The sequence below is a fragment of the Ptychodera flava genome, chromosome 15 (genome assembly GCF_041260155.1).
Source record: "Ptychodera flava strain L36383 chromosome 15, AS_Pfla_20210202, whole genome shotgun sequence".
NCBI classification, from domain to species: Eukaryota; Metazoa; Hemichordata; class Enteropneusta; family Ptychoderidae; genus Ptychodera; species Ptychodera flava.
In genome coordinates, this window is record NC_091942.1 from 29,854,078 (window position 1) to 29,880,981 (window position 26,904).

General features: G+C 37.8%; 2 protein-coding genes across 2 annotated transcripts; one reads left to right on the forward strand and one right to left on the reverse strand.

Annotated features, from left to right (window-relative positions):
* The first annotated feature begins 423 nt into the window (after positions 1-423).
* LOC139152386 (histamine N-methyltransferase-like) lies at positions 424-5,676 on the forward strand. The gene is made up of 4 exons (XM_070725513.1): positions 424-498; positions 1,719-1,923; positions 4,381-4,722; positions 4,920-5,676. The coding sequence occupies exons 2-4, from the start codon at positions 1,731-1,733 to the stop codon at positions 5,267-5,269; spliced, it is 885 nt and encodes a 294-aa protein (XP_070581614.1). The 5' UTR covers positions 424-498; positions 1,719-1,730; the 3' UTR covers positions 5,270-5,676.
* Positions 5,677-6,082: 406 nt separating this feature from the next.
* On the reverse strand, positions 6,083-23,273 carry LOC139152387 (four-jointed box protein 1-like). The gene is made up of 5 exons (XM_070725514.1): positions 22,605-23,273; positions 12,617-12,802; positions 11,568-11,760; positions 8,257-8,406; positions 6,083-7,079 (listed from the first exon to the last, which is right to left on the reverse strand). Exons 1-5 carry the CDS (start codon positions 22,951-22,953, stop codon positions 6,608-6,610), a joined length of 1,350 nt encoding a protein of 449 aa, XP_070581615.1. The 5' UTR covers positions 22,954-23,273; the 3' UTR covers positions 6,083-6,607.
* Positions 23,274-26,904: the final 3,631 nt, after the last annotated feature.

Here is a 26,904-nt window from a genome sequence, read left to right on the forward strand (position 1 = left end):
AAGTGGCGATTCCGAGAAAACAATTTAATTATTCTTTCTGGCCTTACTGTCGTTGTCTCTCGCTTTTTGCTTGTGCTCTACACAGACAGCCACAGAGGGCGTTGTTACGGTTGACGAGAGGAGAGATGCAGAGAGGGGAGTCTCATAGGGTCAACTCAGCTGGTTCATCTCTTAGCTTCTACAAAGTGTTAAAAATCAAAATAATATTAGGGCTGAAGCTGACACCCCCGCCACCCTTTAAAGATATTTCACAAGCTCTTAATATAGCTGTTCCATTGAAGTATGCGTTTATCAAAACATTATCATTGACACCCTCGCCGCGGAGCGTTGGTTTTCAAGTAACACTGGACTAGCATACCCTCTATTTTAATATTTCCAAGGCAAGGTTCTTTGCGGTCAAAGTCAATACGAACGTGTATTAAAAACAGGTCACAGAGATCTAAATACTCTGTAACAGGGACAGTGTACCATTCAACCGGCAAGACATTGAATTTTCAGGTAATTACTTTTCCATCACTGACAGTGGCGTTTCTCCTCTATTTTTCGGCATCAGGTATGAACTTGTGATCGTTTTTATTGTAGATTTTTCACGTTTGCTGAGGATGAAGTTGCCAAACTTTATCGCAATGGAATTCATGTTTTTTTTCTTTTTTATGTTGTACAGTTGTGAACTGCAAAATGAAAATACTTTCAAGTGTCATTTGTCTTTACAAACGTGTGTTTGACGATAATATCAATGAGTACTGTACATGACATTGAAACTGTATGTACGCTGCTGAATGGCCAAACTTGAACCCATCTCAGACCTCCACTCACACACTTGCCGCTGTATATATGTTGCAAAGCTCCTCTGATTAAACAACAGAATCACTATTGTTCATCTCTATATTGAAATGATTTGGGTGTTCCTGAAACATACCTCCCGTTCTATTGGCGTGTTACTGCTCTCGGCGGGCATTTGTGAATTCATTGTTGATAAATGAAATTGTCAGAGTTCCAGATTGTTTTCTTGTGCTGAAATGTTCGGTTTAAGGACCTCTGACCAGTGAATATTGAGAGCTTTATTTATGATACTGTGCATCTTATTATTCGACCGAGCCATTGCGGAGTTTAGTGACCGAACATGACCCCTGTTCACCATTGTCAGGTTCAATATTCAGCTTGTCAGTTTCACTGTCACGACCGGCCCTGAAACCAAATGCTGCTTAATTAAACAATAATTAAGGCCAAAAGAAAAGAGGTTTTGTATGGCTTCCTCACGCACATAAATCTAGACTGAACGCGTCAGTCTCACGCATGTCTATCTAGACTGACCGCGTCAGTCTCACGCACTTCTATCTAGACTTAACGCGTCAGTCAGACCTTTTGCAAAATGATTGGCGGTAGAAATTTGTCTTATCGAAGGATCTCATATTCGCTCTGTAAAATCCTGAAGAGTGAACTTATCGTCATCTTACGGTGTGTCAAAAATATCACTGCATGTTAACTCCTGTTTTTGTTATTTTCATGTCCGTAGACGCATCTTGTCAGCTAAAAGTCTACAACAAACACGATGAATGAATGAAAATAAAATATAAAACCATTTTACCGCATCATTTCTATGAGAGACTAATACGTTTGGAAACAAAGCTGAGTCCATATTTCTTTCCTTCACGGAGCATCCCCTCCAGAGCAACGATGCATTTCTGAAGTCTCCCTTATTTCTTCTGATGCTTCAGAGATCTGACAGTATGTCCGTGAGCATCTATGAAGATGTTGAGTACTATTTCAAGTCCTACCGGGCTTATGTGTCGAAGGTTATCAACCCCGACGATATGCAACAGTTGTGGGATTTGCATTGGAGAGCGCTGGTTGGTCAACTCCCCTTAAGCAACCTTGGTGAAGATGAAGAAGTGAGGATGTTTACGATTGGTTGCGGTGAAGGTAAGTGAGCTTGGGAGGATGCAGTCCTTTTTATGTGCGTGTACTGTGATCCATATGATCTATGAGAGAATGTCGTTTGACTTATTCGGTCCGAGACAATTTCAATGAGAAAGCCTTGTAAGAAAGGGAGATTGTGATCCACAGAAGATCAAAGTAAAACTTCAGTTGTTCGCGTGCAAAAAGTATAAAAAGAGAAAACAAATACTTTATAATTTAAAAATAATGACTATGTGAAATTACAATAATGGATTGGATATGTCAAGTTTTAAGTTTAGAAATAAGTTAGGCAATGTTATCGAAGTTACTGCATGACCAATATTTTATATAGAAACTGCATCCCTCTACTAAGTTTAAGAGAGTTAAGAGTAAGTAGTGTCGGTATGAGAAAATGAGCATGCAAGCTTGTAAATATTACAGCATTCTGATAAAATAAAATGAATGCCCTTCTGCCACTGAGTCATTTGAGAACATCTTTTAGATGAACAGCTTCATTTGCTACCCTTGCTCGAAGCAAGTTTTGGATGTAAGTAAAGTTTAGATGTCAGTCAAAGGTTTATCTACTCTGCAAAAACAAGCCGATGAAATAACTTGTTCATGGTCGACCAGATCGTTCAGTAAACTGTCCAATGATAGCCATCGATAGCATGACACATACCGTGGACAATTCGTCAGCGCCGCGGTAGGATGGGGCAGGAAATCAGATTGGGAATAAGACTAACCTGAAAGGTGCGCCCTCCGGCGGCGTGTCTTCCAGTCCGGGTGAAGCTATGGTAAATTTTAATGAAAACAGTGTGATCCCTACAAGAAGGATTGAAAGAGTCAATTTCCCGTCCAGCAAAACACAACTCGATGCCCTCGTTTTTTGTCTTCATACAACATTTACAGAGAATCGCGTCAGTCCATCATATCCTACATGTAAGTTAGTGCTTATCACCAAATCATTTCTGACACAAAGTCAAAACTGTTTATCTGTGTATTCCATGCCCTTTATAAATGACGTCATTGGTTTTAGACCAGACTGTTACGATAGAACTAAGAAATTATTGACAAATTCCACAGTATTGACAAAGCAGCTTTCTAAATGAGCATTCTATGATCGAGCTAACCCGGTAACTAAATAAAGAAGAGAGTTTAGACCATGAGAAAATCATTGACGTTTAGAACATAAAGTTTACCACGACCTTTATTTTGGGGGTTAATTTGCGATATTTCCTCCGTTGAAATGAAATGAATATCACCAGAATGTGTGATCAAATAGTTCGACTTACTGTGTTTTCTGATTGAAGTTTAATTAAGACCTATTTCGCAAATTTACTAACTTTAGAAGATTTAAAAAACGCAAATGTCGTAGGGAGTATAATCTATCTATCTATCTATCTATCTATCTATCTATCTATCTATCTATCTATCTATCTATCTATCTATTTATCTATCTATCTATTTTCCTATCTATCTAAGCATATCAATCTATTTGTTTTTCCTAAGTGTATAACAGAGTAGGGTTAAACTGAGTATTTTTCGTCTCGGTTCTATTGCAATATTTATAATATACACTTCTTTTGGTGACCGATTGGGTATAATATCGCTTAAATTACTATCATTATAACGTTTACTTAATGTATTACACTTCAAATCTTTTGTGGTTATATAATTTGTTTTTGTTTTGATGATTAATCATTTCAATGACCATCAAAACTACGGGGACCCTCTACTGAAAATTCACAAAACGGAATGGACCTCAAGTTTTAAAAATAATTAACAGAGCCTACGCTTGGAACACCAAGCTAACGCTCTCCGGTCATGAGTCATGTTACAGTAACAGTGTTTGGCACAACCGTATTCCACGAGAAAAAAACTGTCCACTTTCAGAAAATAAACTTGTTATGCCAGCTTTGAATCACATCGCATAGCTCTGTGTGTAACGCGTTTAGCATTTGATGACGTGGATAAGTGAGATAATAAAAGAAAATGCGATGTTGGTTTTCTTCCTCACATATTCACCTATTCGATCTAGCGAAGTGAGAATGGCTACCTACTGTTACGTATGATACAAGATGCAGCCTAGACCGACTTCATCCGTAGACTTCAATATGTTAGGCATCCCCATGTTTGAAATTACCGACGAATTGTAGGATATACAGAGTGAAGTGTAGATAACAAGGGTCCCAGCATACTCGAACAGCGGAGGAGGTTATCTGCGCTACGTGGAAGCACCATTGCATCACATTTTAACATACGTCCATTGAAACAACTGTGCAATGCTTTAAAGTAAGATCCGAAGATAGGTGTGCATACATTGGCATAAAATATAAATTTAACTGAAATTTTTTTACGGAATGCTAGTCTCGAACCTATCATTGTAATGCTTTAATAAGATAAAAGATCGGAAGTTTTCAAATCCTTCTAGTGAGTATTAATTATATCATTGGATATCAAGATCATTCATTTTTGCCCCAGGTTTCAGAGATAGCTTGATCGTACGAGAGATCTCGAAGCGACATCCCAAAGTCTACGTCAGAGCACTGGAACCAGCTGAAGACGTGATGAAGCTGTTCCGTGACAAAGCTGATGACATCACAAAATCACATCCTGGCGTTCGATTTGATTGGCATTCCACAACATTTCAGGCGTATGTGGATGATCAGCGCAATGGAGAAACTGGTGACGAGGGATCGTTCCATTTGGTGATATCCGGACACAGTTTGTATTATATTGACGATTGGGCATGCGCGTTAGACCGAATGTACGATTTCGTCAGGCCGAACGGCATGCTTGCGGTAACCATCGTCAATGGAGAGTGTAAGGAATCAAGTCCGTTCTTCTTCTTCTTCTTGATATGTTTTACATGGTGAATTATATCAAATGCTAAAAAAAATGCACAATTGTATTTCGACTGATATTGCTTCCATAACAATAATAATTTCCTTGGTAAGAATTAATTAGTGAGTGTGCTATTTCAGATATTTATAATCTTTAATCCCAAGATTTTCTTACAGGTACCTTTGGGAAGCTCATGTGTATATACCGTCAGACCGAGGGAGGAAAAATGCACATGTTGACGTCAGATGACGTCAGCTCATATTTAACCACGAAAAGTGCACAGATCGCCACGTACACCCGCGAATATACGTTCGACGCCCCCGAAATATTCGACCAGACCTCTGAAACGGGAAACTTGCTCCTCGACTTCTTCACCCAAAGGAGAAATTTCCGAGGCACGGCACCCGAGACTTTACAAGATACTGTGCTTGACTTTCTTAAGAAAGACATGGAACGGGAAGACGGCAGTTGCTTATTTGACGGCTACGAATCAGAGGTGGTGGCTGTCAAGACAGTCTCAACCTAGCTCGCACGTAAATGATAGAAATGAGGAACATGAGATATCACATGACGAAGCTTATTTGTGACATGACAGTAGTGAGCATTCTGTTAATTCTTGGCAGGTAACAAGTTTCAAACGGGTACGGTTGGACTTGAACATCACTGCAGAAAAGTGACGGTTTCTTTTGTACACAGTTGTCAAAATAAACAGAATCGCTTGATCTTTTGTACTTCACCGGGTAGGATAAGATCTTCTAGTGTACTTGCTTTCTGAAGCTTTATAGTAAACTCTAACGTCAACATTTGTATGCAGCCGTGGATGTAAATGCGTGTTCGAGTCAACCTATTAGTACATCAAGCAGAAAGGGAAACGGAACAAAATCTAGAAAAAGAGAAAAAAAGAAAGACCACAAAATACGGTGACGAAAAAGACAAAGAGCTACTAGTGACGTAACAGACGTAAAGTGAGAACTGACAAGCTAGCTGACGCTTTTCGCCGTTGGAAACTGGAAACGTGCCAACGTTTCACCTCCAATAGCAATTATTAGTTTACTTGTAGTTCCGGCGTTTTCCTCGTGGCCATGTGTACAATATACGGTATCCGCCTTAGGGACCGTGTTTGCATGCAAGTAAAGGCACCAGGTGACGTCATTGGCTCGTTTCATGGCCCATAAGAACTTTCGTCTGGAGGGGTAGGGAGGGGTCTCATTACAACTGAAACGGGGGAATTACGTTTGTCATGTTTCGTCTTTAATTATCGACGCTTCCTTATAGAAGCTGGGTGTAACAGATTGGACTGTATCATCGTAGAAAAATACTAGTCGCTTGGAGATATTTAGTCGATAATATATTCAATTTTTACTGTTTTATATTCTTCACGCTGAAGAAATTTGTAGTCCCCCAAAGGAAAAATAACAGCAAAATGTTAGACTTGATTTGATTGACTTCAAGTGACAATAATATTCAGCAATCCTTCACCGACACTCAGTAAAACGCCCCCACCCCCTCAACAATCATGGTATGCGAACTGACGGTGACGCTGCGTAATCAATTCGGAGACTCAAATGTTTGCCGTATGAAGATAATATGTAGGGTTTGTTGCTGCTCATCAAAAAGATTCAGTCATTCAGTAGTCTTTAATGTTGGATACTGATTTCTCGATTTTCAGTCCCACTTACAGCCTATTTGACTTCATCAGATTGCAAAAAGTGCTGTATGATGTTTTGCAACTTTCTCTTGATCTCTCCAATCAATCAAACTTTGCGATATTTTATATAATTGTTCTCCCAATCACTGTAAATTACATTACCAGGGAAATATTGGAAAAGTCAATCGTTTCTAATAAAGCTGCTGTGTGTGTTGCCTACGGTGCGGTTCTTATGACATTTAAATCTGAGTAACTGAAACTTTGACAAGCCGCCACCCAATCTAACACGTCCTCGATGCGTTCCGCCAGTATTGAGGCCCACTCTATTCGGCCTTTGACGTCAGTGTCCTCGTCACACGTCATCGACGGGTAGCCAATGTCGGCCAAGGGGTCTCTCGTAGCCACCATGTCCCACAGCACCTTGGCAACGTCAGCAGGTCGACGGAAGCTCGAGATTCTAGCGATGGTCTCCCTTCTGAAGATACACACCGAACGAAGCATATCAGTGAAAAAGTAGCTGACGTTGAAAGTGTGGGATGTCAACATATCGTAACCGATTCCGAAGCTGACTTCGTTATCGACCAGCCACAATTTTTTCCTAGCTTGGTCCACCTGTAAGTTATGTGTCGTAGAATGTAATGTTCCCGTGTCGTTCTTCACCAGAGAATAAAATAGATGGTAGACTACCCTACGGAAGAAAATAAAAATACTTTTTATCACCTACCTATTCACTTTTACCAGTTCGGGAAGGTAATAAACCAGTCAAATTTAAGTCTGGTTAATACCAGACGTAAGAACGGAGGAATAGCGCTGTGGCAAAATTGCTGCTGGACCAGTGTACGTAACTACTATACCTTGTAAGCGTTACTGATGTGTTACACGCGGACGGTATAGGTGGCGATTCAATATTAATTCAGGTGCAGCCAACGAACAATGCACTTTTAAAAAGGTCCTTACTATGATAAGAGATATCGTGCATGACAAATAATGTGAACTGACTATTTTGAAGTCAAGAGGGTAATTAATTAGCTGTTCATAATTTGCCCTCCCACAGAAATTTTTCGACTTACCCTCCCACACTCAAACTTCATTTTTACCCACTCCCCACTTATTTTTGCCTGTCTCCCCTCCCCACTGTGAACTTTTGAAGCTCCCTCGCCCTGTGGCGAAAAAAAACTTGCCAATTTCCCCTGCCCTGGAAACAATTCCCCTCAAAAAGTGTTTCGCCAAGCCCTGTCCCCAGGACAATCAACCGATATCCGCCCTGCCCTACAAAAAACCCTAAAATTTGCTCCCCTACCACCTAAAAACATGTCCCCTGCCCTAGCAAAATTAAAATTTCCCCTGCCCTCAAAAATTGCTCTTGGAATACCTTTTTCGATGAATAGCTCCGTTGGCTGCACCTGTTAATTGAAAGAGGTGTCTTTTCAACACAATACTGGCCAGCATTTAGACCCAACAGCTTATTTTATTTGTTCAGAATATCGGTAAATGTGAATCGTTTTAAATCATTATGAGGGAGCAAACTTGCTATTTGTGTCAGTTACCAACTGAACTCACGCTGGATCGCATTCTGCCTACCCTGACAAATATAGGATTTTCTCTTCAAGTATAACAATATATTGAAGGTTATTATAAGATTATACAATCTTCCTTTGACAGCAAAATAATTTTTCGGTGTTTCCATGTTGCTCGGTTCCTGACAAATCTTTTTCCATAACAGTAGCAGTATTTTTGAATGAGATAATTATGTGTCTTGAGTAATGAACAAATATATCGATGAACTGTTTAACACGGCTCGTTCTGTGTCATTGCTGCAGATCTTATCGAGGTTCCCATGTTCACAATGAATCCCCTCCACCTACCTGTCGTTGTTTCCGGTTAAGTAGTCAAATATGACCATATCTGTGAATTGAGCCATGAGGGCCATCCCGTCCAATGTTAACGAGTCAAATTTCGGATTATCCGGGTGAATGAACTTAGTACCTTCCACTAATATCTCGGGATATTGGAAGCTGCAAAGATAAAATGACATGATTTCCTGAAATTATTTATAGTAACACCCTATCACCGCCGATGCCTCGGTTGTTCTGTCAACTCCAGTACATTGGTATGTGCCACTTGGACAGTCGTAAGGCGCGTTCTTTGCCAATCCCCCGGTTTTTATAAATCCCACTTTCAATGTGCTATAAACCTTCAGCGAATGGATATACACTGAAAGTATCACCATGTCCAGATATATCAACCTCCCGCCCACCGGTGAGTATTTTCCTACTTTTGAAAGAGGAGTGTCATGAAGTTTCAAGAAATCGGTCTAAATGCAACCAAAAAAAAAATGATGGCAAAGGTAAGAACATGATGAAACAGCCTAATGGAGGAGACAGTTATCTCTAAGAATGAGACAAGACGCCAGTTCCCTACAACTATGTTTACAATCTGACTATGCTGATTAAATTACTCATTTTGTGGTTTCGACTGATTTAAAAATCACGTTTTCTTATCGGTTTACACAATTTACAAAATCTATATCTCCCGTTTTCTATAAAATTAATGCGCAAATCAAAGGGAGCTATTTTGATCATTCCTCTATCTCTCTGTTAAAGTTTGAGTTTTTCCTCATTTCAAGTAAAAGGAAAACTCTAAAATCTTTGCTGAAGACGTAATTTTCTCGTCTTTGGTCGAAAAACATGTTCTCCTTCAAAAGCACTCCTCCCCTATATTTCAAAATGTAATTAGTTGATAGTTTCCCAGTCATAACCTCGAGGATTTGTTTCCAACTAATGATGAAATGATTTCCATATTTAGCAAAATCTTGGTTTCAAGTTGTCGATGCCTTAGGGTGACCTACTTCATTTTTTTATGAAATGATACTGAAGTCTGCCTTAGTTGTAAAATTATCTAAATTGACGGTGAAATTTGCATAAGTAGATGTTTTTAGTCCAGTATTCATTTTTCCAGGTTATTCTTCAAGAGTATCTGTCAGATAGCTTTGAAATTGATTTTGGTCGTTTCTATCATGACGATTCCATTGCATTTAATTAAATTTGCATGAGTACAGTTTCTTGCCCAATTTTCGCCATTTAGACAAAAATTTTAATCTCTTAAATATCTTATCCGATAGGTTTCATATCGATTAGTTTAAATGTACTTTCCGTTCAAATTGGAGAACAGAGCCACCAACGCTATTTTTTAGTTTGACGTCACTCAACCGTCGTCAGATGTATGTTGTTGGTAAATATGATAATTATTTAATTTCTAACCGTAATGATTCATGCCAGTCCAGAAGAGCGCACCAATTCACTTAGAAAACGAACAACTTAATTTAGGACTACCATCCAGAGGGGCGATTCAAAGATGTTCACAAAGGAAAGATTTATATTTGCAAAATTAATGTTTTTGAATTGATAATATCAGGATGATTGTTCTGGTTCTTCATTAAACCACTGTCAAGTGCGATGAACACAGCTTGTTGTGGTAATTGAAAACTGACAAAGTGTGTCAACACTACTCTGTCCGATCCAAACTCAATTTCTCCATCTATATACTGTACAACACATCAAAAGTTACATAAGGCTAGTCCACTGAGTAACAAGATATAGGCACATTCCATATTCAAAAGAGATAAATGTTGACGCAGAACACGCGAGAACCGCGAGCGGAGTTCTGTCGATGACGAGAAATCTAAGACACCGTGTCAAGTGAAATCTCGAGTTAGCAGGTGTCCAAGAAGGTGCAAAGTTACGACTGCACATAAATCCCTCAGGATGTATCCGTTGAACAGATTTAATCGTCGATTTAACTGCTCCTCTCGTTACACCCGAAGAAGATTGAGAAAAACATTTTAAATACTTCAAAAGTTACGTGAACACCTATCCAACTTAAATAATTGAATATCCACCTTAATGTCACGTGATATGCCATGACGCACACAGTTATTTGCATACTATAACCTGAGGACGAAGGCGAATATCAGCTGCATACATAAGTATTGCGAATAAGTCTGCAAAGTCCACATTTGCGCTGTGGATACGCTATTTCGGAAACTTCACTCTTTAAAATGATAATCGGAATTGCAGTAACATCGTCAAATCCCTCGGCATGATCAAAGGTAATTAATGTAAGCATTTGTAGTACACTTAACGTCAAAGGCTATCCGTATATTCATGATAACCCAGGCTTCAATTATTCAATGACCATACCCAAAGTGAGTAAACTCATTCGCCTGTTTTGGTAAAGGTATATCCTCACTCTAGGGAATGGGAAGATAAAAGATATATATTAATACAATTCTTCACTGCCCACTGATCTAACATATTTCACAAGCGTCATTCTGTCTTGTGTCGCTTGACGCTACGTCGTTTGATAGGTGAGCGTATGAACAGTTGATCGTTTCTACCTTTCAAAGATCAACAAAAAGGGGCAAGATTACTTTAATGTAGTAGGTTTGTCGTCTACAGGATTCTGACAGTATTTCGTACATTATACCGAAATAACAAGACCTCTTTCTCGGTCGATTAAGAGATTTCATTAATATCAGTGGACGACCAAAGAAATTAGAGAATATTGTCGTTTTATTAATGCACATTTATGTGTAGAAGTGAGTGGACGCTTACGATGATGATGAGGAAATTAAGTGTTCGCGTTCTATTAATTTTCGTGAGGTATGTCGTATAGAAATTTACGATTGGACCTTAACTTTAATTCGGCTTTATGATAATTGACCAATCAGATCCTGTATTTCCGCAATCATAACAAATTGGTGATATATATATATATATATATATATATATATATATATATATATATATATATATATATATATATATATATAGGCTATATATATATCCCTTAGCAAACCTGTCGCAGAATCGCAGGGTTCTCCAACTCAATGCCAAAATCAAGTCGAAATGACCCATGATCAACCCGCAAACTCAAACTGTATATGTATTTTATCATCGATATCTGAATTTTTAGTATCAGAGTTCGTTTTTTCAAAAATAGCAAATAACATCACATAGTACAAGCAATGCGTTGCTTCGCACTTTCGGGACAAGTGTGACATCATGTAATTGTTTTATAGCACGAAAACAGTGAAAATGTTATCGAAGTCGCTAGAAATTTCATTCTTATTCCTTTTGTAAGCGTTGGTCGCTATCGAAGCAATGTTAAACCTTACCTCTCGGTAGAATTGTCTATCCACGTCATCATCGAAACCATCGTATTTGATGCCCACTCGATTTTGTTCCTAAGAGTTTGTTGAACTGTCTTGTCCCGCCATTGTCTCGTTGATGGATCTGGTCGTGCCAGGGAGACGGGCGGTACATTGTTCATGCATAGAATGACCGAGAAATAAAACGACATCACCTCACCTGGGTATCAAAGACATAACATAAACGACATTGGTCATTAGTATTTTATTACAACATTAACCCATAGTATCATTGGCAATAGCCAATAGAAATGTCTCTACATTACGAACAGCACGCACTGAACAAAATTACTACTTGCCACCTTACGTCAGCTTTAAGGTTTGGGCACATTGGATCCACACCCTCCTCTAAGCTTAAGATACAACTCGCCTCGGGGATATATAGTCGGACTCTCAAATTTCTACTCTTTTCTGATCTACCACTTTTGGGGACTCATCTTAAAGGTCTTTGAGAAAGGAAAACTTTCACCGTCCTATTTTTTTTCGAAAATCCAAAATTTACCCCCCCTCCCCGAGTTAACACAGGTATTTCAAATATCATAAAATGTTGAGTAATTTGTCTCGCTAGTTCCAACCTTTGCTCGGTGACCCCCGATTTTTATTGTTGATTTGGTAACAGAATGGTTAAAAGTTTCATTCAGGAATGTTTGAGCAAATGTTTCAAGTCTTTCACTTCTTTGACTTTCGAGGCGCATACTACGTCAATGCCTGTCTGGAGATATCTCTGAACAAACAAATAAAAAATAAATAAATACATACATAAATTAATAATCAGCGAATACAAACATAGACTTCTTCGGGTAATGCCAAATATTGGAGAGTTTAGTATTGGCCAAATGTCAGGAGAGAGAGAGAGAGAGAGAGAGAGAGAGAGAGAGAGAGAGAGAGAGAGAGAGAGAGAGAGAGAGAGAGAGAGAGAGAGAGAGAGAGAGAGAGAGAGAGAGAGAGAGAGAGAGAGAGAGTGTGTGTGTGTGTGTGTTAGTTCTAGCGATCGAGATGTAGTCAGACACTCTTACCATAGACCCAACAAGAGGGTTTGTAACGAACATAAGCTTTGCTTTGATCCGCCATTGTCACGACAGCATTGATTGGTGAACTGCAACTGCTGTGGTCGCAGTCCGGTGGTAACTCCAAACTGATGTCTACGACAGTGCTAGACTGTAAATTTTCCACCATGTCGAACATTTCTCCAATGGAAGGCGCTGTTAAGATAAATGTTACTTTAAATTATACAGGAATATTTTAATGGCAACTGTTTTCGGAATTAATGTTACAACCTTAAAAAATTCAGCTGAGGACAAAATGATCATTGATACAATATTATTCATCATTTATTTATTTATTAATCTCGATAACTCCATAAGTTTTGAAAATATCTTTTCATGAAGGTCGAGACACAAAACATGTATCAATGACAATTACAATCTGTACATTACAATAAATGAACGATAAAAAATTAACTTTCTTATGAAAATCCCCTACCGGCGAACGAGAAGTGGCCACCCATCTATTTCGCGCCTCGTAAATAAACTGCCTAACCGCCCGAAATGAAATCGCTTACGAAACTTTTAACCCCATTAGCTTTGTTTGCTGCCCAACATGTTTTGAAAATTCATGAAAATTGATCATATAACTGGTGTTTTGTACAGGTGTATTGAAATCTTGATCAAAATGTCTTATGTTTCACGTACATGGTTGTTGTATCGTCTTAATCTTGGAGCCGTCTCACCATCATAGCATTATTATGCCGAATTGGATACGTTTAATCTAAGTTTCTCAGACTGCTCACCGTGCATTTTCTCACAGAGAAAGAAGTGACGGGTTCAGCATCTCCATTTGCAAACCTATCGCCAATTGGCAAATATGTACCAAACTCTATGTTATGAGTCAATAGCTTTCGCTGTTAGAGGTACGCCTTAGGACTGTCCTTTAATACACATCACTAAAGACACCTTTCTTTACAATCAGATCACCAGTCAACACAATTCCTTTTCCATGTACAGTTCAATTTATGAACAAAGCACATTAGCGAGACCAAAGAATCGTAGCATCGTGGCCACTACGTATACAGCTTTATGTGCATGTCTATAGAATCAAAGATTTTGATGTAAAACCATATTTTAACCCGCTCACTGATTAAAATTTAACATAACCTCTGTGATCCTATTGACATTTCTTTTCTGTTTGCAGTACATATTGCAACATGAAAGTTTAATACTGTGAGGTTATTACGATGTCACAAATGATGCGCTAAGACATTGGCGAAGTGATTCGCTTCGAGCGATACGCTGCGCCCCGAGTGCATCCTTTCCGGTGTTTCCGTAATAACCTAATTATTAAACATCTTACATTTGTGAGTGGGAAGGGTAAATGTTACGGGACGGGCGTTTCGTACGGCTTAAATTATATTGTTCTAAATGGTAGATATATTATTATGTTACTATTCATTTTTACGGGGACTTTGGTGGGGTGGTTACGGCTGCTTGTGTAAATCAGTACGCGCTGGGAAGCAAACCCTTTCAACTTCAAGCCCAATGGATATGGTTTACTATATTTATAGAGACGAACTAAAGAAGCAAGATTAAAAGAAACACGACTTGCAAAAGAACAGTCAAAGTTCCGTTAGCGATAACTTGTTACGTATTTTCCAGTATTATTGCTCTGTTATTAAATACATTATGAAGAACCAATGCCAAAACGTCAGATGTCACGTTTAAACTTGTCAATAATATCTGGTTGGATGCAATGTTCAAGATCACACAATACCATTTGTTAAATTTTAAAATGTCACTACATATTTCTAACAGTGCACTATGTTTGCAAGGCTGTATTTCAACGTATTTCACGGAGAAGAAGAGAAAATATTGTGTTTTACAGAACAAAAATGATAAAATATCAAAAGTTGATGTTACCGTCCCTTCAAGGAAATTTTGATTCGGAATAAAGCAAGTTGATATAAGCTTACGACGGACGTCAGATGGTGAAGAAGAAGAGAGCAAGAGACAGCCAGTCATGAAGGTGTTAACATTTGATCTAAAGCTTCCTGGTAATGCAATACTCTGATTATCCATCATACTTTGATTGACAACCAAGGCTAGCACGCTTCACGAAAGTCTAGAAACGTTATGACAAGGTTTACAAGTAGTATACTTTTAGTATACATGTATAAGTCAGATGTGACTGGTGTGGCTCACGTTCCTATCCAAGGGTTTCCTTGAATTACACGATTTCTTGTATGGAATTAACAAGGAACAAAGTACCGAACCGTATTGACGTGACAAGTACTAACAGTACAATAAATTACCCACAATCCTGTTTGATTTGTATCAACGACGTTAGTTTTCTTATAACTTCTTCAGTTCTGCATAAAAGCAATAATGTGAAGTCTCAAGATAATTGATTAATTAGGTTTATTTAAAGTACTTTGAGATATTTCAGTATAACTTTCAAAGAAACCATTAAATAACCTTAAAAGTCACATTCCGCAGGTACTCCAAATGTCACAGCATGTAAATTTCTTTTGTCTTTTCTATTCGGAAAAAAATCAATATCCTTTTATCTCGTAAAACAGGTGCAACTAGTCTCCCTTCTTTCCATCACATTATTCTGTATGGCTGAGGACACAATCAGAGGAAATATACATAAAATACTATCTCCTGTCTCAATCAAGCACAATTTCTTAATCCTTTAAAATGGGAATTGAGAAGAAAGGTGTCCTGAAAATTGTTTTCAGAATTGTTACAACAAGTCCAGGAATTTGTCTACACATGGGAGACATGGTAGACTTTACAGGGGAATCTACGTTCATACAAATCATGATGTATTATGGGAAATCTGTAGTACTGTGAAACTTTACTGTGACTCCTAAATGCGGACGATTGTTTGTCTGACAGAATCAAAGATTTACAAAGCGAAGCATGCATGTTCCGGTGAGTTTTAACAGTCTAAGCAAACGTAATATATAGATGAAACCTAAGATTCGTTGCAAATTAAATAAAAACGAACATTGGGTCCAGACAGATGAACTATTAGGTTCCGATTATGGATAAGTTAAGTCTGAAATATTTTGTTCCTCTAAGTTTTGATATGGGGAAAAATTTAGGGTCGGAGGGTTTTAAATAAGGTAGGTCTGGTTACCGGAAACACACTTTTTAAAATTGTGGTCTAAACACATTCAGAATTATATTATTGAGTTTATTAGGAATACTTGAGGCAAGGACAAAGTTACTGGACAAACATATAAGACTGGGCAAAAAAAAAAATAAAAAATTGAAAAAGCAAAATCATGTATATCATCCACTTTTTTATCGCGTTACGGATTAAACCAGGATTTTAAAGATGTTTATAGGGACTGAGCTTTCAGGATGGTGAAATAATCCATCGAAGAAGACCGACTCGTTATAGAAAACCTGAATGTTCTTTCCACAGATGATCGCACTGTCAATGCAACATAACGACTTTTTAACAACATCGACTACAGTCGGAAGAAATCTCGAAGACTTGCTGAAGTTTAAAGCCATCGACGGAGAAGTTGACGGACTGATTCACTTGCTATCCCGAGAAAGGACCGGCTTGCAGACTTCCTGAGCTTGATATAAGCGAGACAGAGAAGTGTAAAAGCAAGGCCGTCCTTGAATATCATTTTTCTGGTACTCATACACCCTCCAAAAGATTTCTTAGAAACAAGTACGGGTAACACTAGCCTATCTCACAGGGACTTGGATATATACGTAATCTTGCGTTTCTTATTTATGAAAAGGAGAAACTAATAAAAAAATCCGTTTACATATACAAGACGACACGCCCTAGGGATCAACAAATTAATAGCGGTCGGGTTAGGGTAGAACACACATCCTGGACAGCTATTTGGACTCTTAAAATCTTTAACAATATTCTTTTGGCCTATCACTTGTGAGGGCTCAATTTGAAGTTTATGGAGTAATAAACTTTTCATCGATTTAGTTTTCTAAAATTCGGGAATTTTATTTTTCTCCAGAGGGATGACACCGGGATTGCGGTAATTTTGAATTTCAAATAAAGGGCAATATTGGTTAAGTTTTTCTCTAGTACCTAAATGTGCACCTCAGTTACCTCCGTTTTATTTTTGATTTTGAATGAAAATGGTTGAAAGTTTGCTTGAGGGATATTTGAGTAAAAATTTGTCTTTATATTTCCACGCGCGAACTACCTTACAGCAAAACTAATCTGGAGTGCGTCGAAAGTGGATACAATGTTAGACTTCATGTAGCAATTTAATGATATCATTTGCCTCCTGTGGAAATTTTAGGACCCTTGTTTTGAACCCGTATTATTAACTTTGTAAGTGATAAGTATGTAGTGTGGAAGGTGTAATTGTCTCCTTTTTAGATTACCTGTTGTTTGACCATAGTCGAAAAGAGGTTTTAACTTTTCTATCTTTTCTATGGACAGTACTTCTTATTTTCTGTGATAATTTTTTTTCTGTTGAAATTAAGTGTTCTTAATAAATGGCACTAAATCAAAGGGCAGACACAAATAGGCTGTGAGATAAGTTTACAGACTTACTACTTGCGCGACCAAATCTATATCCTAATTTTCTCGACGGAACTTTTGGTATGTGATCATACCAAACAGGTAAGTTCACACGCATTAGAAGATGAGAATTTCGCTGGGACGAAAATCACTTCTATCGGAGTAATCAATTGGTTCTTTACCCTTTGTCGATTGGTCACTTCTTGAGAGAGTTAGACGGCTCGTAAGAACCCAATATGTTACTTTGTCGACAAAATGCACTGAAAGATCCTTAAAATTAAAAAGAAATAAGAAATTGTTTATCGTGATTTTATACCTGTGCCGATAAAATGCGCCAATTTCAGCCATAGTAATTCAAAATTCTCTTTAACCATTATTGTTCTCCCGTAATGATATCATTTTTGCATACATTTTTCCCTCTAGTATCATGTGACATACCTTTCCACTGATTTGGAAATTCGCTAAAATGAGGAATATTAAAAAAAAACGAAAACAGCCGTCGACTGGAATCGCCCGAATCGTTAATATAGTGATAGCGGCAAGCGAAATTGATATAGGGCTGTTGAAAAACTGCATTCATCAGCCTTTAATACTATTCAGCCACATTTAATGGTGAACAAGCTAAACGACATGAGCGTCAACCCAAATATAATACTCTGGGTGCTAAATTTTCTCACAAATAGACAATCAGTATATAACCAAGGTGTGAATAAGGAAAACTGTAATTGTGAAAACTGTAATTGTGTTCGGTATGCGTAATACGTTTACTGGGGCACCCCAGGGCTCTGTGATCTCCTGTTCTGTTCTCTCTGTACACAAATGATCTCCAAAGTTCAGGTGATCTGGCAAAGGTGATCAAATAATGCAGATGATACATCACTCGGAGATTATTCAAACAATAAACAACACTTTGAGAATCAGGTGCAACGCTTAAATGGTGTGACAACAACTACCTCGATTTAAATACTGGCAAGAGGAAGGAAATGATCATTGACTTCAGAAGTCAGTTCCCTAAAGCTGTATATTAGAAAAGCAAACAGAGAATGTACCTACCGTGCAAAGTGAGGTCACTGATATGTCCATCCAAATATACTGAAAACATTCTACTCTAGCCACATTGAGAGTGTAGCAAACTTTTCCTTTTTTAAGTTGGTATTGGGATCTGACCGTGTCAAACTTGAACAAATTGCAAAAAGTTGTTAACACATGTTCTAAAATATGCGGTATTGAATGTAACAGCTAGAAAGCACAGTATGAGGACAGAGCTGTTGCTAAAGCTGTAAAAATTACTAGTGATTGCATTGGCTCAGCATTTTGAGGAGCTTCCTTCACGTCGCAGATATAAAACTTTGGCTTTAAGAACACGCCGTGCCCGACTCAGCGATGTTCCTTCGACAGTCCGACTTCTTAACCAGAGACTAATTTAACGTTGTGTCTGAAGTTTGAAATGAATTTTGTGGCGTATTTTTATCGAGCTTTATGCGTAATTTTGTGATTTTATAAGATATATTTTCCTACTGTATTTATATTCTTACCGTTTCGATGTCTGTACCGTTGCTACATAAGTTTCCCTCTTTAGGGATAATAATAAATAATAAAGTTTAATAATGTAATAATTCGTCATATAAATTAGTGCGTACAAAAGGATAATAGGAGACATCATCGTCAAGAGAAAGATTGCAGGGAATTGAAATCTCATATTAGCATGTAACTCGCTCATATCTAACCACCTGTCTTGTTCAGAAAAATTTACCAACGTCTCCATGGCAGGAAGAGATTTGATATACAAAAGGCTTCTATTGTATTTTCTGGAAATGAAATCTAGGTGTTTCCGATCGATGTCAAGCGTTAAAGTATTTATTCCTAATGCTCCAGATGCCACATCAGCGAAACGTTTTTGGGATTTTTCTGTTTCCTTGAATATACCAGATCAGTTAGACATAGGCATTCACAACCTTCAAAGTAAAATGGAAGACGGCTCATTTTTACACAATGCTATATAATTACTCTGCTCAGTCAGATGTCGAGTCCGATATGTCATCTTCAAATAAGTACAAAGTTTACGATCAATAAAGCTGTAAAATCGGAAAATACTTTGAGAGCAGATGGTACCGAGGAAGGTTTTCTAAATTAAGTTTGACATGCCTTGGATTATCGCGACTAAGTTTTGTCAAACAATGTTTCCTTCTTTTTTGCATCAAGGTTTTAATCGTTCCACACCGAAAGAAGGGTCAGGAAATTCAAGAAAAAGCTGTTAGTCACGAACAAAATGTTTGCGAGCGGTTCAGGGGCGGGTGGGCAATTTTTTTCGCATATTCCGTATTTTTATTTTATGTTGCGGGCAACTTGAAAAAGCTCGAGAGCGTGAATGAAAGTATAATTCTGATGTTTGTTGGATTTTCCTTCGTCGCGTCGTGCAGGGCAAAAGTCCGTGCAATTATGGGGGTCCGCGGGGAGTTATGTGGGGGAGAAGGTAGTGGGGATTGTTCGGTAGGCATAGGGGAAGCAGAAATGTTTAGTAAAAGGGGAGAGGAGGCAACTTGTGAAAGCCCATAAGGGACATTTTTGGAAGAAAATATACTATCTCGTGCGCACGAAATGCGCAAGAGACAAAATATTATTTTTCTTCTTCCAAAAATAACTGTTATGGGCTTTAGTCATCTAGTGGTACATTTTTCGAATCGTAACTGGAGACCAGGTGCGAGCATCCTTCATTTTACCTCCGAATTCTCATTTTTATAAAATACGTTGAAGTCATAATATCGTGAATGCATTTCTTATTTCCGTTTTGCGATGTGTTGGCTGTACCAGAAGTCGTAGCTGAGCTACCACACGGCTTCGCCATTATTGACAAGATGTGTTTAGCCTGGTACATGTATACTTATTTGTTAGAGTTTGTGAATAGATAATTCGCAGAAATGCAACGCGATTCTGAGAAAGAATCACGGCACTGCTATCAGGGAGTGTCTGTTCTGAAAACTTGAAGTGTCTTGACTCCCACTGTATCACCCCCTTCTGTATGATTTCAATAGCTTTTAGTATGGTCGAATATAATGCATCGTCTAACAAACTTAAAATTGCTTTTAATAATAAAAGACTCGATGCACTTTATTTCGTTACCTTGAACGTCTTACATTGACGAAATCACTATATTGAGAACGATATTACTGAAAATCGTGTTCTTCGCTGTGACGGTAAAGTTATCTGAGGGTGTTCAGGGCTCGAAATTAGCGGTAGTCCCGCGTCCATAGACTACCAACTTTTCCCTGGGGCTACCAAAATCCATGAAATGGTAGCCCACACGCACTACCAAAGACCAGGACATAAAATTTAGTCAGTACTTGGCGTGCAATGTCTAGCCCGTCACTTTGGGACGAGCTGAATGCAGTCAAACCCAGCTGGACAGAGAAAGGTTAGACCACCGTGACGGTGGAACTTTGCAACAAACTTTCTATATCTGAACTGACATTACGTACTTGAATGACAGGCACTGAAAGTGATGGCCAATGAAAACGCATTTTCATTGCATTTTGGTCATAATCAACGGTATCAATCACGGCCAATATGCCTCCTCCCTACAGAAAGCTCATGGTACTACTACAGTATGTCTACTCTCGAAGAAATTGCATTTTTTATCTGGTTGATGAAAAACAATATCCCTAAACTAAAACATGCAAGGGTTACCAGTCACGGTCACCGGGCTACCAACTTCAGAAAATGGTAGCCCAATGGGACTACCAGGGGAAAAAGTTAATTTCGAGCCCTGAGTGTTACTGACGCGTTACCTTCTCTTTTTCCTTCTGTCACTCAGATTGTTACAATAAAATGATTGCGCAAGGGTGATTTGCCACAACTTTGAAACCAATGTGCAAACTGTGTCATCTTGACTGAGAACTCCTGGTATCGTGAATGTTTTACACGTAGGGGTCGTCCAGTCTCAACTGATGCTCACTGCCACGTATTGCCCAATCTTTTCTCGATGATGGTATTGTACTCTTAATTAGCAAACCTGGATCGAAGTTTGCTGAAAGAATAATATTTGCTACATTTGCATTTTCACCAAAGATGCACAGTAGCATAAATTAAAGATACAACTCGTAAGACCCGACTTGCCGCATTTTACACAAAGCCAGAAAGTGTTTTCAGAATAGATGAGTGTTTTGAGTAATTTTCGTTAGAGATGTTTTTCTCATTATAGTTTATGACTTCAGGGCTGTAGCCTGACAAAATTGCAATGAACACTGAATGTAGCAATTATTGTGTCTACACATCCGCTGAGCATACGTCTTGATCATTGCGAAAATCAAGCGACAACAATGATATATTTTACATGTGTGATCTCAAATAAACGCCTAACATATTTCGAGTTCAATATTTTTGGCCAAAGTTTTTAAAAGTCACACTTCAATGACTTTGATCTGGCATCTTTCCTCTATGGCTATCATGATTATTAACATGTTCATTATGACTTCTGTTTTTTTCAATTCTGGTAAGGACTTGTGATCAATAAATTTCAAAACAAAGTATAAAACAATAGTGGTTTTATGATCTGAAGTGAGTGATTCAATATCTTAGTGTCCTCACTATTTTTATTTTCTCTGAGTTGCTTTAGCGCGTTTTGCATCAAAAAGTTCAAAAGATAACTCCTCGTCAAAAAATTGACGGCGAAAGATAGTGAATATCAGTGTAAAAGCAAAGCTTCTCAGTCGAATTTCTAAATATCTATACCTAGTTTAATAATTTTCTCCAGCTGGTATTTTCTAGAATACACCACCACTGGGCTTGGGAAATATATTTCGTATTTTGTATATTGCAAAAGAACTATGCCAAATTACGGGTCAACATTTTTAGCGCAGGAAGGAATCTGTACTTGAATTTTCTCTGTTTTTACTGCATGACAGGCCAGTTTCGTTTTAAGTGCTAAATGGACGGATTACGCTGTCTGCTTATTGACAATAGTCAAAATAGATTACTATGTACAACGTACGTTCCTTGGAAATGTTGGTTTTGGACATACTTGCGACCATGATATCCTCAATTCAAATGAAGTTTACTGATACTGTGGAACACCTATTTATTGCTGCAGCCCGCAGGCCTTTACACACTCGTGTTACATGCTTACATGCACAATAACGGGAATGAAGTGAAACGCAAGATGTTCAACCCTTAAAATAGGATATCACTAATATTGCTATTTATTAATCAACTGATTTACAATATTTCACAGGAATCACTCTTTGATAGCTCTCTTACTTTAACTCCAAACTTAAATTAACTCGGTGAAGAGAGTTGGGCTGATTTAAAGAGAATGTCACCAATCGATTTGTGTTTCATTTCAGTCCAGGAGGGCGGTTATCAAAATTTCCTGGAAACAACAACGTACAGTCAGGCATTCCCTCGAAAATCCCAGACAGCAGTCGGTCATAAAGATATAGTGCGATAACATTACTGGTACTTTATCTCGTCAGTTAAACAACCGTGTATTTTACTCACCTCCAGGTATCATGTCTTCAATGTATCTAGACCAATAGATGCCGTCTTCGACGATTGGTATGCCATGTTTGACAAAGCGTGCTGGGTTCTCCGACGAGTGGCTCATCGCACGACGCTTTATTTCGCTGCACGTGTATACAAGCCTCCTGGTCGCAAGCTTGGCTTTGCGTTGCCTGTCAAAGCGTAACCGACTCCATTCGATCTCCTTGCTGCTGATGACACTCTGCGATGAACCGTCAGTTACCAAGTCTAAACATGTCGCCGTGACGACAAGTGCAACGGCCGCAGTAACTAGGCAACGGTAAGATTTCAGCTTTCTGTTCCACAATCTGAGGCGCCGGGCGAACATGTTAACATTGGCCTCCAACTCGTGGGGGAAGACTTAACCTGTGGAACGACACACACCATGCGGCAAAAGTAAAACAGAACATGAACAAGACGTGCTTATAAAACAGCATTCGAGAGACTAGTAATGAACAGATGGGGATGAAATGTGATACACTGCTTCTAGTCTGCGTTGCCGAACTCTCAGGTGTTGCGTTGCGCGTATTTTCTTCACCACTCGAAATATCAAAGTAGCTCCAATATCGTCAAGTCGGTGCAACTGAAAGGTTACGTCTGTGTTCACACGTCGCTTCAGGGGCTGGTTACACATGCTCCCTACACAGTCTGTTTGGGAAAGGAGTAAAGAACCGCTTTAGGGAAAAAACGTGTTTTAAATTTAAGAAAAAAAATTGCAACGAGACCTTTTAAGCCTACGAAGTGAAATCGTGGTTTAAGGAATGAGATAATGTGTTTTTGTCTTTAAAGAGTACGATTTGAATTGAATAACCACCGATTTTAGCCTAATGAATATTAATTTGGCGAAAGGATTTGTGTAGTGTCAGTTCTCCAAAATGCCGTATTCCCAAAAATTACAAACGAACCTAAAATAAGAATAAGTAAAAATATTGCACTATGAGAGAACTAGAGCCTTTTTGGACAATTTCCCCTACATTTGCTGTTATGACGCAATCATGTTGGATCGATTTAATTGGCGTGCACGTGCTTGACACAAAATGTTGGTCTGACCAATCGACACACAGAACGTAGGTCGGTCCTTATAAAGTCACCAGAGAGAGAGAGAGAGAGAGAGAGAGAGAGAGAGAGAGAGAGAGAGAGAGAGAGAGAGAGAGAGAGAGAGAGAGAGAGAGAGAGAGAGAGATGTTAGACTCTTCAGAGGAATTTTGTCGGATCGTTGTTGATTGTAAATGCAAATTGCTGTACACCTATCAGCGAGTTGTATGCCTTCCTGGACATGTTTGACGGAGATTTCTAATGCGTTTGTGAGACTTTGGTGAGCTGAAACAGATCACATCGTACTTTTTAGTACAGAAATGAATCTCACACGTAATTTCATGAAAAACGAAGTAATGGTCACCTTATTCAATGTTTGTGTCGGCAATCCCCGATAGAACGTATCGATAAGAGGTTTCCAACTTTATAAATAAGTTATTACAAGGTGAACTTAAACTGAGTACACCATTATAAGGTATTTTTAACAAAATCAAGTTTAAAGTGAGAAAATAACTGCACGCAACTGCCTCCCGCTAATATAAAACTTTATACCTCAATTCCTACAGTTTTCTCCCCCTCCTCCCAATTTCTATCTAGGAAATAAACTTAGATTGTATTTCATTTAAATTATTTAATTGATCATCTTGTGATCACTCAGGAAGTATATCATATTACGATATCGAATTCTACGTCAAGATTCAGTACAGCTATTTTCAGTATATCACTCACAGTACAGCTATTCTGAATATCTGACTGTCAGTACAGCTATTCTCAGTATATCACTCACAGTACAGCTATTCTGAATATCTGACTGTCAGTACAGCTATTCTCAGTATATCACTCACAGTACAGCTATCTGAATATCTGACTGTCAGTACAGCGCTATTCTCAGTATATCACTCACAGTACAGCTATTCTGAATATCTGACTGTCAGTACAGCTATTCTCAACAAATCGCTTACAGCATAGATATTCTGAGCATATCAATCATTCACATTACGAACATATGTACCGAACATATATATTGTGAACATATCACTCACAATGCCACTATTCCAAACATACCATTCAAAGTACAGCTATTCTCAACATATCACTCAAAGTAAAGCTATTTTCAATATATCACTTATGGTTCAACTATTCTAAATACATTAGTCACAGCACAGCTATGTCAGCTGTATCAATTGATTTTTTAAAAAATTGCTGTTACTAAACAAGATAGGAGTAAGGGTCTTCTGGAATTTAGAGTTGTCTTTATATATGTATCCATAATAAGTCTCCTATTTGCTTATTATATTACTCATCTTAATTTATCTTATCTTATCTTATCTTATCTTATCTTATCTTATGTTATCTTATCTTATGTTATCTTATCTTATCTTATCTTATCTTATCTTATCTTATCTTATCTTATCTTATCTTACCTTATCTTATCTTACCTTATCTTATCTTATCTTATCTTATCTTATCTTATCTTATTTTATCTTATCTTATTTTATCTTGTATCATATCATCATATCATATCATATCATATCATATCTTATATTATATTATATTATATTATATTATATTATATTATATTATATTATATTATATTATATTATATTATATTATATTATATTATATTATATTATATTATATTATATATTATATCATATTATGTCATATTATATTATTCCACTATGTTATGCTATGTTTTGTGTTGTGTTGTGTTGTGTTGTGTTGTGCAGTGCTGTGTTGTGTTGTGTTGTGTTGTTAATATATGTATTAAGCAAATTATAAGCAAAGGTATGGAAATGGGAGAGACTGCGACAAGTGTCTCCCTGCAATCGAAGGCCAACACTAAAGAAGTATGTATCAACTATAGGAGGTAGGTGTCTCGCTTCTACATCTATGCATACAGCTAGGGGGTCTATGTCGCAGGACTTATTCAGAATCATAATACGCTTTAAATGGGATGAGTCTTGGATGTGTTAGTGGATACCGTTATCGCTTGAGTGAATTAAGTGGGATTTAACAATTGAATAAACAGGGCCTAACAAACACGTCAATAATGATTATTTCGATCCAGCAATTATAGAATTTCTAAAACCTGAAGCATGAGTAGTTAGAATTAGCATCAATGGTGCAAATCTTTGTCACAAAAGCCAATTCTTATCAATTCTTGTTCGATTCTTTTTACCCTGAAATAGAATTCATCGACCAGATCTGTTTTAAAAATGATAGGCTTTTTACTTAACATAGTGCTATCGATGAATGTACTTAAAGCTGAGGGTTCTATGTTGCCCATTTTCCACCAACAAGGTTAATAGACATTGATGGCCATATGCGATTGTACCGTGACACAAAATGGCATGATTTATATATGTGTAATATGGTCATATCCTTTTACCACTTCTGAAACAAATAAGTCCAGGGAACTCTTAGTTACACAACTGAAAAATTTGAACGAAATAGCTATCTGGCGGCCATATTGGATTAAGTCATGAAATAAATAAATGTGCTTATGAAAACATAGGATTATATCCTTGTGCCATCTTTCAAAAAATCGGTCCCGTCATGTTCTTTTGGCTCTGTTGGTCCAGACATAAAACAATCTAAATAGAATGGTCGCCTTGAGATCATATTGGATTGTATCAGGGCTCTAGAAGACTTGATGAAAATTGAAACAACATAGAGGTAGTTAAATTTCTCATCCAACAAGGAAGACGTTAGGGACTGTGCATTCATAGGCGTTTGATAATTGACAGAAATGTACTTGGATAGAACAGGGCGGTTACAAGTGCATATGCGTAGAAGACATTTGATTTAGGAATTCCACCAAAAATCATGCGCGGTTGATCCACTATACATGCTAGTCCATGAGAAAATATAAAATCATAATACATTGGAGTCTATTGTGCAAACTATTAATAATTTCCCAGAACAAAACAAGCTATGTCTGTACTTGTATGTATGTTTGATAATTATGTAAATGACTTGTTAGAACAGGCTGGCTACAAAAAAGAATAGGGTGGCTACAAGTGCATATATGTGTACAAGAAATTTCCTTTTTTGAATTTCACTGAAAATGTTGATTCACTATACATTGCAGTCTATGAGAAACTATGATAATTATTTTTGCAATACTAAACTAACTAAATCTATGCTCTTATAAGTGTTTGACAATTGGTACAATTGTACTTGATCAGAATAGGGTTTTTGAAAGTGCAGATGTGAACAACAAATATGATATATAATATTG